Below are 17,966 nucleotides of genomic sequence, written 5' to 3' on the forward strand. Positions count from 1 at the left end.
TACATCATATGCCCGTTTTCGAGCTCGCTCGCTAAACCCCACAAGTCCCTCGCCAGACCTCGGTCCTGCCTAGTGGCTCCCGGCACATATGCGTTGGATTCCCCAGTTTTCAACCTCTCACTATCTTTCAGCTTCCAAAGTCTTCACCATGGAAGGTTCTTCTGCAAACGTCGTGTACCGCCAGTCGTGGAACAACTTGGTGGATTTGCCGGCCAACTTGCTGTCGTTGCTCTACAACGCCAATGTGTCTCCGCAAGAAGTGGTGGTTGAGCTTGTCACTCAGGCTCAGAACAAGTGCTATGTCGGCTGGTCAGGAATGAGTGCTGGCGGAGCCCGCAACTTGGGGATCGATTCTATCTTTGCTCAGCTGTTGCGTTTGGCCGAGAAGCAGCTTGTCACAGTAAACGTCAAGATCAGAAATTTCAAGGCTAACTCCATCTTCTTGGAGCCGGAGCAGGCTTCAGACTGGGAGCTTGTGGAACTTCACGCAGCGTACATCGAGTCCAAATTGATTGAGCAGTCTCGTTGTGTAGCCGTGGGTCAGGTTTTGGTGGTGTATCCGACGAAAACGTCGTCGGTGAAGCTCCAAGTGAAGGACATTGGGTCGAAAGAGCACTCATATGCTATTATAGATCCATTTGCCGAGATAAGCATAGCCCCAAAGCTCAGAGAAAAGAAAAGATCCTCCTCACAATCAGTCAAGTCCGGCAGATCGTCGAGATCGACCATTGATGAGTCTGCGTTGGGGCCTTCGGTGTTGAAGAGAGGCATTGCGCTTCCGAATGGCCTTTTCCAAGCAGACCACTCGACGTACGAAGGTTACACCCTTCACGTCAACTTTGAGGAAGTGTTACACTTTTTCAATAGAGCTGAATTTGTCACCGTATCGGTCCTCCCTGGGCCAGACACAAAAATCAACGCTGCGCCCACTGAAAACGCCCCCGAACATCAGAATGATGACAAAAAGAAGGACAAATCCAGTACAAAACTCACTGAAAACAAGACTATCGTTGCTAAATTGGTCAACTCCCCTAAATGCCCTGCCGATTCGGTGGGGCTCAGCAAGAAGCTAGCGATCGCACTCAATGTGGAAAACAAGATTGGATTCAAAGTTGCTTTAAGACAGGCCCCTAAGCATGTTTCCAAACGTCCCTCCACACTCATAATTCACCCATACATCACCCAGACAAAGAAAACAGACTCGATACAACTCAACTCGTCTGCGAAGACCCAAATGAATCAGACATTATCACAAAATATCTCCAAAATTCTATTCGATCCGGACCAGTCAATCACAAAATCACCAATAACAAACTTCATGAAATTACCGCCAATTCCTGGTTTACTTCCTCTTGGGGTTATATTGGAATTCAAAAAGAACAGCGACACGCAGGCATATATAAAGCCTTTTGAGCTCAACAAGTCGAAGTCACCGCCAAAGATTGAGATGGGTGACGAGGTGTTGCGAAGCGCATCATTCCTAGAAACTGAAAAAGAAGAGGAGTTGGATGAAGTCTATGGCTCAAATGATGTCATCAATGAGATCGTCGACTATGTCACTACGTTTCCAAACTCTGGAATAATGCTCCACGGCACCTCAGGGAGCGGCAAAAGCTTGCTTCTTAAATGGATTGCTCGTAAAGTTGGTCTACAGCATGGATTCCACACTAAATTCGTGTCTTGTGAATCAGTGATGAATGAAAACCAAGATCAATTGACTGCAAACATTTCAAAGTGGATTCAAGAATGCTCGTGGAATGATCCATCGGTCTTGATCTTAGACAACCTAGATAAGTTATTACCTGCCGAGGTTGAACAGGGCGACTCTACTTTGTCAAATCAATTATCTGAGTTCCTTGTATCTCAGTTTCAAAAAGTGCATGCTCAAAATAATAGCAACTTGTCTCTCATCGTTTCTGGTGTTTCTAAAGAATCCTTCAACAAGCTTTTGGGATCAATGCATCTCATAGAATCATATCATCACTTGAGCCCGCCACAGAAGGCAGCTCGCGCTACAATTTTAGAAGAGTATTTGGTCAAAAAGTTGGGCTGTAACGTTGAGTTTGACATCATGGATATTGTATCTGAAACTGAGGGATACCTTCCCAATGACTTGAAATTGTTGAGTGATAGAATTTTCCATGAAAGCTTATTCAATGCCGCTTCGGCCGAGAACAAGAACCGCTATACTGTTGACAAAAAGGCTTTTGAGAAGGCGCTTCTGGGCTTCATGCCTTCCAACTTGAGAGGGGTCAAGTTACAGAAATCTTCAACAAGTTGGTCAGATATTGGTGGATTGACAGAGGCGAAGCGGGTACTTCTAGAAACATTAGAGTGGCCAACAAAGTATGCACCAATCTTCGCTAGTTGTCCTCTACGTTTGAGATCCGGTATTTTGCTTTATGGATACCCTGGTTGTGGCAAAACTCTTCTTGCCAGCGCCATTGCCGGTCAGTGTGGCCTCAATTTTATTTCTATCAAAGGTCCAGAAATCTTGAACAAATATATTGGTGCTTCTGAGCAATCTGTTAGAGAGCTTTTTGAGCGTGCTCAATCAGCAAAACCATGCATCCTTTTTTTCGATGAATTCGACTCCATCGCTCCCAAAAGAGGTCATGACTCGACAGGTGTCACCGATAGAGTCGTCAACCAGATGTTGACGCAAATGGATGGTGCAGAGGGGCTCGATGGTGTGTACGTATTGGCGGCAACCAGTAGACCGGACTTGATTGATTCTGCCTTGTTACGACCAGGCCGTCTTGATAAAAGTATTATCTGTGATATGCCTAATTATGAAGACAGACTCGATATTCTTAAATGCATCAGCGCCAAGATGGATTTAAGCAAAAACGTGAATCTTGAAAGTATTGCCCAACAGACGGGTGGTTTCAGTGGAGCTGATATGCAAGGTTTGGGATACAATGCATATTTGAAGGCTGTACACGAGAAGTTGGCAGCTACTGAGGCACTCACAGTTGATACTAGCAATGATGACAAGTCGTATGACTTCTTTCAGGTCAGCTCTGAAAAACTCAAGAATAAGAACCTTAGACCAGCAGAGAAGGTGAAGATACTTCAGCAGATCGAAAAGTTATTCGATGATAAAGACGCGAACAGGAAGGTTAACAACACAGCGAAGAGTTCAGAACAATCAAAGGTGGTCCTCACTCAGGAGCACTTTTGGAGAGCTTGAAGGAGACGAAGCCCTCGATTTCGGCGTCAGAGAAGTCCAAGCTCCAACGTGTTTACACTCAATTTTTGACTGGCAGAGACGGAACCATGCCAGATGGAAGCGCCAGTAATGAGGTTGGTGGGAGAACCACTCTTATGTAATTATATCATAAAGATCCAAAATCACGCATACTTACTCGATCTGTAAAAGAATCTCTTTAAGTTCCAGCGTCAAGCGGACGGTCATCAGAGGTTCCATCATTGGGATCGTCCTCTTCGTCATCATTTAAATCAAAACAAACCCAACTTGGCCACGCAATCTCTTCTCGTATAATTGTTCGTAACTGATCGATTAAAAAGCGTTCTACTTTGCCAACATTACGAAGCACATTATTACCCAATTCACCAATCTCGGACTCAATTTTGACGGACTTAATGACGTCAATTCTTTCATGATTTGTAGGCGACGAATAGTCGACAAAATTTCCGCCTACGGAAGGAGTATTCGTTGATTTCTCCAGAGCTAAACCATTGGACTTCCCGAAGTACCCCTGTTGAGCATCATTGAGATCACAAAGAAAAGCCACGTAGATGCACTTTTTCAAGTAGGCGACCACTGCTAAGGAATGGATCACGAGATCTGTGATGTGAAGCTTTATGGGTAACGTAATAAACTGTGCAGATGGATAGTTTACCAACAAATTAACCGTCACTTCCATGGACAGGTCCCCATGGTAGTCAAATTCCACGATTGTTTGCAAATCGTTGCAATCTCTTTTTGCCGTTTTTTGGCCAGGCGTAATAGCGGGCCTCTTCGTGGTATTTTGTGCAAAGATGTTTGTAGGTGTTTCAGACTCGTTCACGGCATTCATATGGTGATGCCCGAGACCAACGTTGTTCATCGAATAGGCGTGAAAGTTACGTAATATGTCGTGAGGATCTCTCATCAAGGGGGGTGGAGAAGGGGGTAGGTCCGCAAGCGACTCTTTGAGACCCGTCTCGTTCAAAGTAGTATGTCCATCGTATGCATCGTCCGTATCGTTCCCAACCGAGTCTGTGTCCAGATCGCTGATTGCTGGGGAAATTGCATTCTCCTCCTCGCCGTCGCTGCCTTCTTCGTAGAACTCGTCAAAGGGATCACCAACATGTCGTATGGTGATCTCGGGTGCCTTAGTGCCCAATGAGAATTTGGTCACCGTGAGATTGTCAATATAAGGCGGTAGCAGAAGCTGATTAAGCTGAATATCGAGAAATTCTCTTATAGATTCATTGAGTGAATTGTCTGCCACAAGCTTGTCCCAGTTTATGTCGAAAGACATTATGGTAGTAGTATCTGGGGCATCACTACTCATTGTACAGGAGACATACCGGTACTAAAGGGAAAGGCCATGGAATTGTAAAAAAAAAAATGAGTTTAAAGATCGTTTAAGTAATACAGAAATTAGTTGGGGCCCGGCATTCGTCGTAAAGCTGACTCTTTGGTGCATCATTTTAATAAGTAATGATTATGGTGAAAGGGTGCCCTGAGCTGATCATTTTTTATTCTTCAAGTAGATTTGCAACCGCTATGAACAAAAGACAACACCACGATAAAAATGACTGACTTTACAAAATTTTGCAACATTGTCAATTGAAGCCAGAGGTACAGTTTGGTAAGCATAGAAAACGTTACTTGCTGATTCAGGTTTATTGCACACCGTTTTCAGTGTCATTACCATGTTTGTATGGCTTTCTGGTGTAGCGCATCTATATGTGAAGATCGCGTCACTCAAACATCCCTTCCTTAGTGCATCAACATGTACGGGGATCTGGCACAAAAACTACTCTTAGATGGCAAAAGAACGTCGAACCTTACAGAATTACCCTTATACCAACTAGATTTGGTGAAGGATATCGTGCTGGAGATCACGGATCTCAAGAACGATGTGGACTTCCTCAACGAGCAAGAACTCTTTCCTGAAGATGCCTCCGAGGAGGAAAGGAGGATTGCACAGTGTCAAATTTTCGTTCGACTGCTCTATATGAGGAGAAACAAGAGATGTCTTCTAGCGCACCAGAAACTACGAGCTGATAAAATCAACGAGTTCCTGTGGCTCAACATTGACCCCATCTACACCACCGACGGCAACACCCAAGCTAATCAGGCAGAGAACAATGCTGGATCTTCGGGAACCACGAAACTCGCTCTCAACAACCTATCACATCCAGAACAAGAGTACTACAAGCAATATCAGGACTTGATTCTTGACTTCAAGTCTTCATTTGCAGACATAGACCTATCTGGAAACCTCGAGCCGCCCACGGACATTTTCATTGATGTACGTGTTCTCAAAGACGGTGGCGAAATTCAGACCGAGTACGGAGTGTTCAACCTCATCAAGGACTCTCAGTTCTATGTTCGTAAATCCGACGTGGATCGTTTGATACAACAGGGGTATTTGGAACAGATATAGCACCTTGCATATATATATATATATTTCTTAATCCACCGTCATGTCGTTGTCGTTGACCTCTCCTTCGAGAGGTGCACTTACCTCGTCTTTAGCTTCTTCTTGACCGTCTCTTCTAACCTCAGACACATCCTTCTCCTCAACCTTGACTTGACCGTCAGCATGATCTATCTTGACAATCTCTTGCATGTTTTTGACCTCCTTTTCTAACCTGTCTCTTCCAAGCGAGGTGTGCTTTTGGTCAATGCTGATGGGTAGGATCATGACATTTTCATCATTCTTATCATACACGCCAATATTTTCATCCATGATCTTCACCTCCTTCCGTAGACCTATGGCAATGCTTCCAAGAAGCGAGTATATTCGTTTCGTGCCATCTATAAACTTCTCTTTTGTCGTTGCGAGATCTTGCACGTCTTGTTTACTAGGTTCAATGTATGTATCGAAAATAGAACCGATTCCATCTAGCAATTTAACGATATTGTTATCAATCTCGTGAAGGGAATCCAATCGCGTCTGAATGAACCCTCTTTTGTTGTCCTCTGTCATATTTGTAGTATGCTCCTTCTGCGTAAGAATATCTATCACATAGGTATACTTCGCACAAACTCCATCACCCAGATTCGCTTCTCAAATCATGGGCATTGAGCTCGGCCTAGGCCGTGTAGAGAAGCTCCTCAAGCTCTTGGCCAACCCTCATAGGCAACTCAAGTGTATACATGTGACAGGTACAAACGGTAAAGGCTCAACGCTAGCATACTTATCGTCGATACTCAGTGAGGCCAATATTCGTCATGGTCGCTTCACCACCCCGCATACGATCCTGGTGAATGACAGCTTGAGTATAAATCGAGATGCTTTACCAATGGAAAAGTTCCAACAATACAAGATGAAGGTTCAAGCACAAAACGATCGCCATGAAGTGGGCTGTACTGAATTTGAGATTCTCACCTGCTCCATGTTCTTAGCATTTGCCTTTGAAGCGGTGGAATTGGCACTTATAGAGGTCGGACTTGGTGGACGAAACGATGCTACAAATGTCGTTTCGAAAGATGAGGTCCTTGTTAGTGGCATCACCAAGATTGGGATTGACCACGAGAAGTTTTTAGGGAATACCATTTCGCTGATCGCTCACGAGAAAGCGGGCATAATAAAAAACGGAATTGACTGTGTTGTTGATCTGACAAACAGTGAAGAGGCTTTGGAAGTGATCAGAAAGCAAGCAGATCAACAGGGTAGCCCGCTACACGAAGTAAATGGGTCATCATCTCGCATCCAGAGGCTTATAAAGCTTTCTCCGCTACGAGGCAAATACCAGGAGCAGAATCTTGCAATCTCGTTGAAGATTGTTTCCCTTCTAAGGGACAAATATCAATACAATATCTCAGATGAGGCCATTGAGCGGGGTATTCAAAAGACTACGTGGCCAGGAAGACTTCAACTTGTTCAGCACCCTGAGAAGAATATACAATTTCTTCTCGACGGAGCTCACAACGAGAGTGCCGCCATTGAGCTTGGTAACTATCTTGAAGATGTTCGCAAAGATGACGAAGGTATCATTTTTGTCGTTGCACTCACTAAAGGAAAATCCATAGAGGGCTTGTTGAAGCACATCGTCAAAGGTGAACACGACACAGTGATCCCAATGAAGTTTCTGCAGCCAGAGGATATGCCCTGGGTGCATTGCTACGACGCGAGTGAACTAGCTCAAGTTGCAAAGAAGTTTGTGAGCAATGTCAACGAAATCAAGCTTGAAGATGCGAATGAGCTTTTTGAGCATTTACAAAAATTAAAGAATGACATGGATAACAGACAGGTTGTCATTTGTGGTAGTCTCTATTTGTGTGCTGATATACTACGGGCCATCCAGTACGCGCCCCATCAAAGATAATAGCGCGAAATCAGCAACACCTTGGAATTCGAGTGATTTGGGTTGCGCTGGTTGCTGAAATCGACCTCAATGACAGACTTGGAGGCACTTCGAAAAGAAAATATTAAACGAAATCAAGGCTTATTAAAAAAACTTAATCTCGATGCGCTCAACAAGTCAATTGCAGACGACGTGAGAGTCAAGAAGGAGCAGACCAGACCTAAGCGTAAGCCCAAGTCTAAGCCTAAGCCTAAAGAGCCAGTATTGCCCACCAGAAGGTCTAGAAGATTAGCAGCGCCACATGAATTGACAGAGGACGAACAGAAGGCCAATTTGGAAGAGGAGCGTGCCAGAGAACGACAGGAGAAGCTCAGGATATTGCGGCTGCAGAAGCTCACTGGTAGCTTCACGCTCGGTGACTTGCTTATGGATCGCCTGCTGGGGAACCTTAAGCATGAAGAACGCGTATTATCCGAGAAATTGAAGGAAGAGAAGGAGATTAAGGATGAGAATGACGACGAAATTCAAAGCATCAAACAGGAGGAGCCTGAGGATGAAGATGTGGATGAACAAAATCTAGATTTCTTGCTACACTTGGGCGAGAAGTATTCTGCTGGGGATTTTTTTGAGCAAATCAAGAAACGAGATGCGGGAAAGAGCCTGGACTTGACGAAAGCAAGAGAAGAGTTTGAAAGGGTGGAGCTCTATAAAAAAGTGCACCCTTCTTCGATCAAGGCTTCCTACCAACGTATCACTACCATGCACTTCCACCCTTCTGTAACAGACAGATTGGTATGCGCTGGAGATACCAACGGAAGTCTTGGTCTCTGGTCTGTCGATGAGGTCACTGCAGAAGGCGAGGCCCAAATCACGATCTTGAAGCCTCATGGCAGGTCCATATCCAAGATCGTCCATAACCCTGCCAATGCAGCTGAGATCGTCACTGGCTCGTATGACGGATCAGTGAGGGAGATGGATATCACAAAGCTTAAGTCCAGGGAAGTTTTAAATATTGATATTTCAGATGACTTGATTGGTGTTTCTGATGTCAATTTTCTGCCTGCTGAGCCCAACTTGTTACATCTTACCACATTGGAAGGGAGCTATTATCTGCACGATATACGAGAGCCTTTCAGAGGAATGAAAGCAAACAGCTTACTCCGATTACATGACAAAAAAATCGGTAGTTTCTCTGTCAGCCCCAATTTGTACTATCAAATTGCAACAGCCTCGTTGGATCGCTCCTTACGCGTCTGGGATCTTAGGAATGTGTCAACCAAAAACTCTCTTTCAGATTTCGGCGGGTCCAAGGCACCTCATTTGTACGGCTCGTACACCAGTCGACTCTCAGTTTCCACTGTTGACTGGAATTCTAACGATCATTTAGTATGCAATGGCTACGATGACAGAATTCAGTTGTTTGATTTCAGTGGAAACAGAAAGCCTTACAGCGCCATAAAGGATTGGGAGAAGAATTATAGACCGGAGAGCAAAAATTCTGACGAAACAATTCCCAATAATCTCCAACCCTTCAACTCCATAAGACACAACTGTCAGACTGGAAGATGGGTGACAATCTTGAAGGCCAGATGGCAAAAGAGTCCAAGCGACAAGTATCAGAAGTTTGCTATTGCAAACATGAACCGCAGCATTGACGTTTACGACGAGAGTGGGAATTTGCTCGCTCACTTGAACGACGAGGATTTGACAGCAGTTCCAGCCGCTGTGTCATTCCATCCTTCGCAAAACTGGGTCGTAGGAGGCTCTTCCAGTGGCAAGTTGTGCCTCTTCAACTAGGATTATTACGAGAGAAATTAACTTTAGATTTTAAATTGACGCTAAAAAATACATGATAACCTCAACCACGCTTAAGCAGAAGAGGTCATGACCTGCCAGACTCTAATGATGTTGTCGGTGTAGCCGGCGAACAAGTTCTGGCCGTCAGCGGACCAAGCCAAGGAGATGGCCTCTGGGTCCTTAGCCTTAGCAGAGACAGCGAACTCTGGCTTCAATTCGTCCAACAAGGTTCTCTCCTGCAAGTTGAAGATCTTGATACCAGAGGAGGTGGCGGCAGCCAACCAGTATCTGTTTGGAGAGAAGGCCAAAGCGTGAACCTCAGAAGCAGCGTTCAAGGTGTACAAGGTCTCGTTGGAGTTCAAGTCCCACAAGATGATGACACCGTCCTTACCAGCGGAAGCGTTCAAGGATCCGTCAGGGGAGATGGTGATGCAGGAGATGTAGCCGGTATGACCAATGAAGTCAGCGTTGAGCTCGTACTTGTTCAAGTCCCAGGACTAGAGATGTTAGTATAAATGCAATTTGGAAGAGAGATGTGAGGATCAGAGATCTTGGTGATAATTGAAGTCTCATTCGAGCGAACCCGTCTGAAGTAGCAAATATTGGAAACATCATCTCACAGATTTGTAAAAAGAGAAGATAACATACCTTAACAGTCTTGTCCCAAGAAGCAGAGATCACGGTGTTGGACTTGGTGTCAGGAGAGAATCTCACGGCGGAGACCCAGTCCTTGTGGGAAGTCAAGGTGTGCATGCACTCACCAATGGTGTTCCAAACCTTGACAGTCTTGTCACGAGAAGCAGAAACAATCTGTCTCAAGTTGGAGGCAATGGAGACAGACAAAACGTCACCAGTGTGGCCATCAAATCTCTTGGTGGACTCACCGGTCTCCAAATCCCACAATCTCAAGGTCTTGTCCCAAGAACCAGACAAAGCGTAGGCACCGTCAACAGAGATGGTGACGTCCTGGACAATGTGGGAGTGACCAATGAAAGACTTCTTTGGAACACCGTACTGGGCATCGTCACCGGTCAACTTCCAAGCGATCAAGGTCTTGTCTCTGGAACCGGACAAAAGCAAATCAGGCTTGGATGGGGTGGTGGCCAACGAAGTGACCCAGCCGTTGTGGCCCTCAAGGGTGCCTCTCAAAACCAAAACTCCCTCAGACATGTTTAATTAGGTGGTTGGTGAAGGGTTGGAAAAAATTGAAATGGGTGCAAATATCGATGCGGAAAAAAATTTACCCCGTCACGTGAGTCGCCTTGGTCAGTTTGAGAGCCCGTTCTGTGCTCAGATGTACGCCGTATCCGTGCTCGGAACTACCCTACTCATGAGTGACTGCTTTTGCCGAAAGTATGGAGGTGCGAGTGCTCAAGGGTAAATGGGAAATGGGACTGGCGAAAAGCTTGGTACTTAATGCAGCTTGTAGCAGGTGAAAGTAAAAATTAGCCAAGATTGAGGAGAATATTGCTTCTTAGAATCTCTAAATTTTTTTCTTCCGAGGAGGATCTCCTGGGGTGTCGAGAGTCGATTGCATTTGGGTGCAAATAGTCTTGTCTCAGCGTAGTGTCTCAAAATGGACGAACACATTCCTTGAAATAAGGGTCGAAATTTGAATGCCAAGCCTTTATTTGAGTGAAATGGCTGAATCTAATAGAAAATAATCGACAAAGATTTGAATTTCGAGAACTCAGTTGGAAACACAAATAAAGGTCCTAATAAAGGTATTCTTATCCATGATACCCGGTCTTCACTGTGTCATGGCCAAACTGAATGCTTTAGCCGTCTCAATTCAATAGTGACTGAGTAGAAATAAAAAGAAAAATCACGAATCATCTTTCAATGACTGTATCTTAGCACCCATGGCCCCATTTTGCAGCCATTTATTTCAAGACAATGAGTGATATGTCGAAGTAAAGGAGAAGCTATAGCTTAAAGAAAAGGCCAAACCAGCCAATTGAAGCCTATTTGAGTCACATTTCATTGACAACAGATCAACAATTGTTTAAATAAAACTCACGTCACTATGGCCAATGTGCATACCTCTAATGCAAGCTCACCTCGGCAGCTAGGTCAGACTCCAACAAGAACGGAATAGTGAAGATCGGTAATTCCGTAGACAGTTCCCAAAGCCTCAATCCAATTTTTTTTTTTTCATGAACACGTAGCATCTCGATCACCTTACCCCTACTTAGTGTGGAGACACGTCATGCAGTACATAAACAGCAGAGTAGCACCGACAAGTTCGGCCACATTCTTCTAACTTCATCACCATGTCTGATTCAGTGGTGGTTTTCAGCGGCGGAACCGCCACCAATGATCTTGTGCACGTGTTCAACTCTCTTTCTGCTAGCGTCACGTATGTCTTGCCAATTCTGGACAACGGAGGGTCCACATCTGAGATCATCAGAGTCATTGGTGGACCAGCCATTGGAGATATCCGCTCGAGGCTCACACGGCTTATTCCCGAGGAAAACGAGCCATTGAAGCGGCTCTTGAGCTTTCGGCTCGAGAGTGACGCTGTTCAAGCAAAAGCGCAATGGAACGAGATCGTGGAGGGTACTCACTACCTTTGGAAAGACATCGACAGCGCTACCAAGGAAATTTTGAGAGCGTTTTTGATACACGTACACGTGGAGCTTCTTAAGCGGTCAAAATTGACGCCTACAAGCAACACAAACAAGAAGTTCAGATATGAGTTAGCCAACATTGGCAACTTGTTTCTCACAGGCATCCGTCTCTTCATAGGGTCGCTTGACTCAGCAATTGAATTGTTTAAAAAGCTCACGGGCATAGACAATTCCATTCAGGTTATGCCTTGCATCAGTACCAATTTTAGCTACCACATAGGCGCCCTCTTGATCAATGGCCTTATTATCACCGGCCAGTCTCAGATATCTCATCCCTCTCCAGGTGAAGTATACCCTCCTCCAATCAACAGGACCAGGCCGCCTACTCCCACTCACGAGAGCAACGAATTCTTTAGTCACATAGACACGACTCCTGATGTTCACGAAACTGAATCTACCCTCTCCTCTGACGATGAAGAATTGGGAAACATTCCTCAGTACACTCACCCAGAGCTCAAGAAGTCACAATTGCATTTCCAAAAGACGGAGAGTATCGAGCCACTTCTTTCGCCCATCGAGAGGATTTTCTACATATCACCACATGGACAAGAGATCTGCCCCATTGCGCTGACTCGTGTGATTAACAGCATTTCTAACGCAAAGACTCTCGTTTATTCAATCGGTTCGCTCATGACTAGCATCGTACCAATATTAGTTTTGAAAGGGATAGGAAAGGCCATTGCCCACGATTTCAGCCCGGGCAAGAAACGCATCCTCCTCCTCAATGGCTGTGAAGATAGAGAAACTTACGGCTTGACAGCCATAGATTACGTCGAAACCATCATCAAGCTGGCACAATACTCCCTTGAGAAATCTCACCAAGAGTATAAGCACCTTAAATGGTGCAATTTCGTCACTCACCTTTTCTTCATGAAAGATCCAAGAATAACTGTAGATAAAGAGCTGTTAGAAAAGAAAGGCATTCAATGCCTCGAAATAAGTCGAGACAAAGAGGGCCTCGATAGGTATGATCCTGATCATCTTCGAGAGACGCTCAATGCAGTTGCTGCATCATGATTAAGTTAGTCATACCACATCTTAATTAATTCCTCCGACACAGCGGACGGCGTTAAAACACCAAGGTCCGTGATAAGAGCTGTGATGAACTCGTGTGGAGTAAAGTCAATAGACTGCGTTTTGAGAACGCCTTGCAGTGTTTCTAATTCTGAAGAGCCGTGCTCTTCTAGGGCACTTGCGATCCCGTGAGGCAAGTCGTTTGGAGCTAACGGAAATAATCTAACGAATTTATGTGACTCAGTAACCACGTAGAATGGCTTATTATTTGCCTTCGCCAAGCAGCCAATCTGGTATGAACCGATATGATTGATGATACCACCACTTTCTGCCACGCCTTCAGCGCCGACAAGGACCTTATCTATCTTATGAAGAACGTAGCCCACAGCACTGTCCACAATGACTTCTACAGGAATGTCTGCTTCTCTTAGGAGCTTAGCCATGTGGTAGCCCTTTTCAGAGGGACGGGCTTCTGTGACGATGACCTTGAACCGCAATAACTTCTCCGATCTCGCTTTTTGTAAAAGCTGAAACACAACACGAGAGAATGAGTGAACCAAAATTGTGTCGTCATCTTTGATGAAGGGCACGCCAAACTCGGCCAGCTTCTCTCTGGACTCCTTCGCTCTCTGCACGAAGAGCTCCCCATTCTCCACTAAATTCTTCTTGCAAGACTCCCAGTCAGAATACAAGTTTGTGTTACGCATCACAAAACGCATGAACAAGTCACACCCCGCAGAAAGCGAAATGGCGTTAGAGATCGACAGCTTTAAGGTGTCGATGTTGGCTTGAACGAGCTTGATCAATTCAGAGGATGTCGAGGGCTGCTTCACCCGAAGCATCGTCACAAGCGACTCAATGGCCGCTATGGGCATAGTCATGTCGCGATCATCCTCCAAGAACTTGAGATAGGTCTCCTTGATGTCAAAATCCGACTCAGTCATAGTTTGAAGAACTTAGTAGGTGATGAAAAAAATGCGCGAGATAGATGTAGCATCAAGCTGACTTCAGCCAAGTTCAGTTGGATTCAAATACCGATATGGGTGAGTGAAAAAACAACGAGCACTGTATGTTACATAGTAATTGTAATAGATTTTAGCTTAATCTCTTTCTTTTTTTTTCTTGTCATGGAGAGGGGTACGTTCAGGTTACTCTCAAAGTCAATGGCTGCGAAATTACATAGAAGACCTAGAGGAAAAGATCGAGAAAATGAGGGTAAACAAAAAGACAATAGTCATTAGAAGATTAAGCAACCACAAAACTAAGCTAAAAATCTATATATGCCTAGTGATTCATTGAAAAAGTATTCCTCGTCTCTTTAGTGCGCTATGTGAGCTACATCGATGTATGCATAATGGTTGCAAAATGAGCCCAGGGGAGATTTTGGGACGTTGTGAGGAAGAGAGTATAAGGGTATGCAGCTCTTCATATACATGATTTGACTTAGGTAATAGATGTTTATTTTCTCGAGAGAAATCGATTTTTTTGAATCACCCAGGTACCAACTGTTTGATGCGATGAAGTAATTGTCCTTGCGCTGAATAATCAAATGAAGAGAGAAATAACTCACGAAAGATCAGTTTCTTAAGGTGCATTTTGGAGTCGATAAAAAAACCTAAGTAACGCTTCGGTTTGAAGGTAGATGATTTAGAGATATTAAATTCAGAGAGAAATTATTATATCGCAGATGTTGAGACCATCTCATTCTAGAAAGTATAAAAAAATAAACGAATCTGAACAAGTTTGTGAGTGACTGAAATTCAATTTACATACGTACTACCTCTTGTTACTCTTGCGCCTATTCAGTACCTCATGTGTCACTGTATTGCACTGGCTGCGAAAATTGACAGAACCCTCGAAGTGTGAATGTGACATCAATACCACCACAAGACATGCATTACAAGACCTTTATTCTTTCAGTCAACATTCCTTGAATCTTTGATATCCAAAAACCCCTAAAAATCGTTACCCAGGTCTTCCTTTGCCTTCTGAACTATATACAGGATCTTCACCATATGTACTGTCTCATTAGATCACATAATCCGGAGTCTGGCTACATCCACAAGTCATGAGCAAACCAGATGCTCAAACAACGTACTCACTTCAAGAGCTGCATCACATCCTGAAGTCTCTTGCCAGAAATGTTCTACAGAACGTTTCCAGGGTCAATGATCTTTTGGGTATCCAGATTACCTTACTTGAGATCTTCAAGTTTGAGGCCGAACGGTTCGATGCCTTAGGATATTGTGACGTTTCCATGGCTTACGTTGCACATAATGCAAATATTTACCTCGCAAAAGCTGCTTCAGAAGCGCCATCCACGGCAGCGAAGCCGATAATAGAAAAGATCCTCGAACTGATCCAGGATAATAAGGAAAAGGCAAGTGCAATCGAGAGGTGTCTTCGTCTGATCTCGGTCCTGAAACAAAATATTGACGATTTGAGTGACCCACTTCTAATGAGGTTTGCAAATCTCAAAACTGGAGTTCTGGAAGCACCTGTAGCCTCTTCATTTGAGGGCTTCTTATACTCAGACTCGGTACTGGTATACGAACTCAACCACCTTATACGATCGCGCCCTGATGATGTTCTCCTTTTAGACTTCAGAACAAAGAAGGAGTTCAATTATAGTCACATTAATTTCCTGAATATTGTGAATATCGAGCCGTCTAAGTTGTCTGCTCTATTGAAGAATTACCTGCAACCTACTGAGCAGCAACTACTAGCTCTTATATTGGATGCTGACAGTGCAAATTTGTTTAAAAAGCGACAGAAGTTTGGACTTATTGTTGCATACAATCTACGATTTGGAGGTATCGGAAACAGCAAGTTTCAGGCGTTGGAATACCTGCTTATAAACAAGGAGGATAAGGGGATTCCTTCGAAGAATCCGTTTAGAGATCTCTTTGATACTCTTATGTTCAAAGCAGAATACATAAGCTCAAGGCCCCAACAGTATCCTGTCTATTTGAATGGTGGCCTTGAAAGATGGTACACAACTTTTGGAGAAGGATCCCTCACCACACGCTCCCAAAGATCCCAGTCGAAACTTCAAAGCAATGGCTTGCCATCCAGCGGTTCATCATCAGAAAGATCATACGTCAAGAGTTTTGGAGACTACATCGCCAGCGCCAAATCTGCAACCCCACCTCCAAAATACACCACTATAGACACACAGAGGACAAATGATCACGATTACATCAGACCCAAATCGAGAGTACCTCCTAGTATCGTACCATCAACTAACAGACCCTCTTATAGTCCACCCGTGGGGAAGCGGCCAGATGTCACGACGAGTCCAGTGTCCCCGCCTCCGAAACCACCTCGTATCGAACTTTCAGGAACTCCTCTGCCAGCTGTGCACGTGAAGGAGGATACTACAGAAAGACAAATGAATGGTCCAGAGACCAATACGTTCCTTGATAATTTCGCTACGGGATTAACGAATTTGGGAAACTCGTGTTATATGAATTGTGTTCTTCAATGCTTAGGTGCCACACCTCAGCTTACGTCTTTCTTCTTTTCCACGAATAATAATGAAGCAACAAGTTCATACCGTCAGCATATCAACACAAGTAATAGATTGGGTACCAGTGGAGTCTTGACGACCAATTTTGTCAAGCTCTTGGGTAATATGTTCAACAATGTGGGCAAATACTTTGCACCACACGAGTTTAAAAAAGCCATTGGCACTGTTTCTGCAGGCCGTCAATTTGCATCCTTCGATCAACAGGATTGTATCGAATTTCTTAATTTTGTATTAGATTCGTTGCATGAAGATCTCAATCAGCGTGCTGTTGAAGACGGAGAAGAAAGAAGTAAGATCATGGAACTTTCTCCAGAACAAGAACAGACCAGAGAACTTCTTCCAGTGAGACTCGCATCAACAATCGAATGGGAGAGGTATCTAAAACTAAACTTCTCGATCATTGTGGACTACTTTCAAGGACAGTATTTGTCACAATTGAAATGTCTCGAGTGTGGTATGACGTCTACAACTTACAATGCTTATTCCATTCTTTCACTTCCTATACCTGAAAGATTGGGAAAAGATAAGGTTGTAACTTTAGCTCAATGCCTAGACCTTTTTACTGATACAGAGCTTTTAGACGACGACAACAAGTGGCATTGTCCGAGATGTAAAAGATTTACAAAGCTGACCAAAAAGATTTCGATAACCAGGCTTCCTCGAGTACTTATTGTGCACTTCAAAAGATTTCAGATGCTGCTTTCGGGCCATTTCAACAAGCTTGAGACCTTCGTTAAATATCCTGTTAACGAGACTCTTGATCTAACATCGTACTGGCCGCTGGCGGGCACTTATGTCAACTCGGACGTTGCAAGGCGCATGAATGTATCAGAAGAACAGCAAAATCTTTCCAAATTTCCCCAAAGACATCAGGTTCCACCTTTCAAATATAAACTCTACGGTGTTGTCAACCATTTTGGCAACTTGACCAATGGCCACTACACAGCTTACGTCAAAAAAGGAAGCGATCTGAAGCAAAGAAAAGAATGGTGTTATTTTGATGATGCTAAAGTTCTGTATGACTGCAAAGTTGATCAGGTGGTCAACAAACACGCCTATTGTTTGTTCTTCCAGAGAATCTAAAGGCTAAGAACTTGTTGATGCTTCAACTGGTCCCGCTTCCGTCACTTTAATATTTGGATGACTCCCCACGATGCCCTTGCTAAGACCTTCCCATAGCCAATCGCATTTTGAATCGGACCGAACACTGATTTCACCCCGGAAACCATCCACGAAACTTCTATCGTTCAATGTGATACTCGTGGTGAAGTTGATGAACTCATTAAATATCGCTATTGATGACCAAAACTGCAATTTTCTTAGACATGCAATGACCAAGCTCGTAACCTGCCCACCATTGAGACAGTGTACGTACACTGGAGCATGCTCCAGATGGATCATATAATCCAACGTTTCTAACACTGTGGAATACCCCATGGGCACTCCACGTTTCTTGCCCTTTCCCGATTGGGCACACTCCAAGTGGACAAGATTGATATTTCCCA

General features: G+C 44.2%; 10 protein-coding genes across 10 annotated transcripts; 6 read left to right on the top strand and 4 right to left on the bottom strand. All coding sequences in view use genetic code 12, as the record gives it.

Moving 5' to 3' along the window:
• Positions 1–148: 148 nt before the first annotated feature.
• PEX1 (AAA family ATPase peroxin 1) lies at positions 149–3,193 on the top strand (the record flags this gene model as incomplete). Its single annotated transcript, XM_029037477.2, has 1 exon — positions 149–3,193. One exon carries the CDS (start codon positions 149–151, stop codon positions 3,191–3,193), a length of 3,045 nt encoding a protein of 1,014 aa, XP_028888533.2.
• Positions 3,194–3,389: 196 nt separating this feature from the next.
• CJI96_0004766 (ERMES complex subunit MDM12) lies at positions 3,390–4,490 on the bottom strand (the record flags this gene model as incomplete). The annotated part of the gene is made up of 1 exon (XM_029037476.2): positions 3,390–4,490. The coding sequence occupies one exon, from the start codon at positions 4,488–4,490 to the stop codon at positions 3,390–3,392; it is 1,101 nt and encodes a 366-aa protein (XP_028888532.1).
• Positions 4,491–4,967: 477 nt separating this feature from the next.
• Positions 4,968–5,624, top strand: PSF1 (DNA replication protein PSF1; the record flags this gene model as incomplete). Its single annotated transcript, XM_029037475.2, has 1 exon — positions 4,968–5,624. The coding sequence occupies one exon, from the start codon at positions 4,968–4,970 to the stop codon at positions 5,622–5,624; it is 657 nt and encodes a 218-aa protein (XP_028888531.2).
• A 27-nt stretch (positions 5,625–5,651) lies between these two features.
• Positions 5,652–6,170, bottom strand: MED11 (Med11p; the record flags this gene model as incomplete). The annotated part of the gene is made up of 1 exon (XM_029037474.2): positions 5,652–6,170. One exon carries the CDS (start codon positions 6,168–6,170, stop codon positions 5,652–5,654), a length of 519 nt encoding a protein of 172 aa, XP_028888530.2.
• An 88-nt stretch (positions 6,171–6,258) lies between these two features.
• Positions 6,259–7,512, top strand: CJI96_0004769 (dihydrofolate synthase; the record flags this gene model as incomplete). The annotated part of the gene is made up of 1 exon (XM_029037473.2): positions 6,259–7,512. One exon carries the CDS (start codon positions 6,259–6,261, stop codon positions 7,510–7,512), a length of 1,254 nt encoding a protein of 417 aa, XP_028888529.2.
• A 69-nt stretch (positions 7,513–7,581) lies between these two features.
• On the top strand, positions 7,582–9,288 carry CJI96_0004770 (uncharacterized protein; the record flags this gene model as incomplete). The annotated part of the gene is made up of 1 exon (XM_029037472.2): positions 7,582–9,288. The coding sequence occupies one exon, from the start codon at positions 7,582–7,584 to the stop codon at positions 9,286–9,288; it is 1,707 nt and encodes a 568-aa protein (XP_028888528.2).
• Positions 9,289–9,359: 71 nt separating this feature from the next.
• On the bottom strand, positions 9,360–10,458 carry ASC1 (40S ribosomal protein RACK1; the record flags this gene model as incomplete). The annotated part of the gene is made up of 2 exons (XM_029037471.2): positions 9,360–9,785; positions 9,937–10,458. 2 exons carry the CDS (start codon positions 10,456–10,458, stop codon positions 9,360–9,362), a joined length of 948 nt encoding a protein of 315 aa, XP_028888527.2.
• Positions 10,459–11,561: 1,103 nt separating this feature from the next.
• Positions 11,562–12,935, top strand: CJI96_0004772 (uncharacterized protein; the record flags this gene model as incomplete). The annotated part of the gene is made up of 1 exon (XM_029037470.1): positions 11,562–12,935. One exon carries the CDS (start codon positions 11,562–11,564, stop codon positions 12,933–12,935), a length of 1,374 nt encoding a protein of 457 aa, XP_028888526.1.
• Positions 12,936–12,940: 5 nt separating this feature from the next.
• Positions 12,941–13,876, bottom strand: GCN3 (translation initiation factor eIF2B subunit alpha; the record flags this gene model as incomplete). The annotated part of the gene is made up of 1 exon (XM_029037469.1): positions 12,941–13,876. One exon carries the CDS (start codon positions 13,874–13,876, stop codon positions 12,941–12,943), a length of 936 nt encoding a protein of 311 aa, XP_028888525.1.
• Positions 13,877–15,000: 1,124 nt separating this feature from the next.
• On the top strand, positions 15,001–17,544 carry DOA4 (ubiquitin-specific protease DOA4; the record flags this gene model as incomplete). Its single annotated transcript, XM_029037468.2, has 1 exon — positions 15,001–17,544. The coding sequence occupies one exon, from the start codon at positions 15,001–15,003 to the stop codon at positions 17,542–17,544; it is 2,544 nt and encodes an 847-aa protein (XP_028888524.2).
• Between the last annotated feature and the right edge of the window lie 422 nt (positions 17,545–17,966).

Source organism: Candidozyma auris, chromosome 6, assembly GCF_003013715.1.
Source record: "Candidozyma auris chromosome 6, complete sequence".
Taxonomy (NCBI): domain Eukaryota; kingdom Fungi; phylum Ascomycota; class Pichiomycetes; order Serinales; family Metschnikowiaceae; genus Candidozyma; species Candidozyma auris.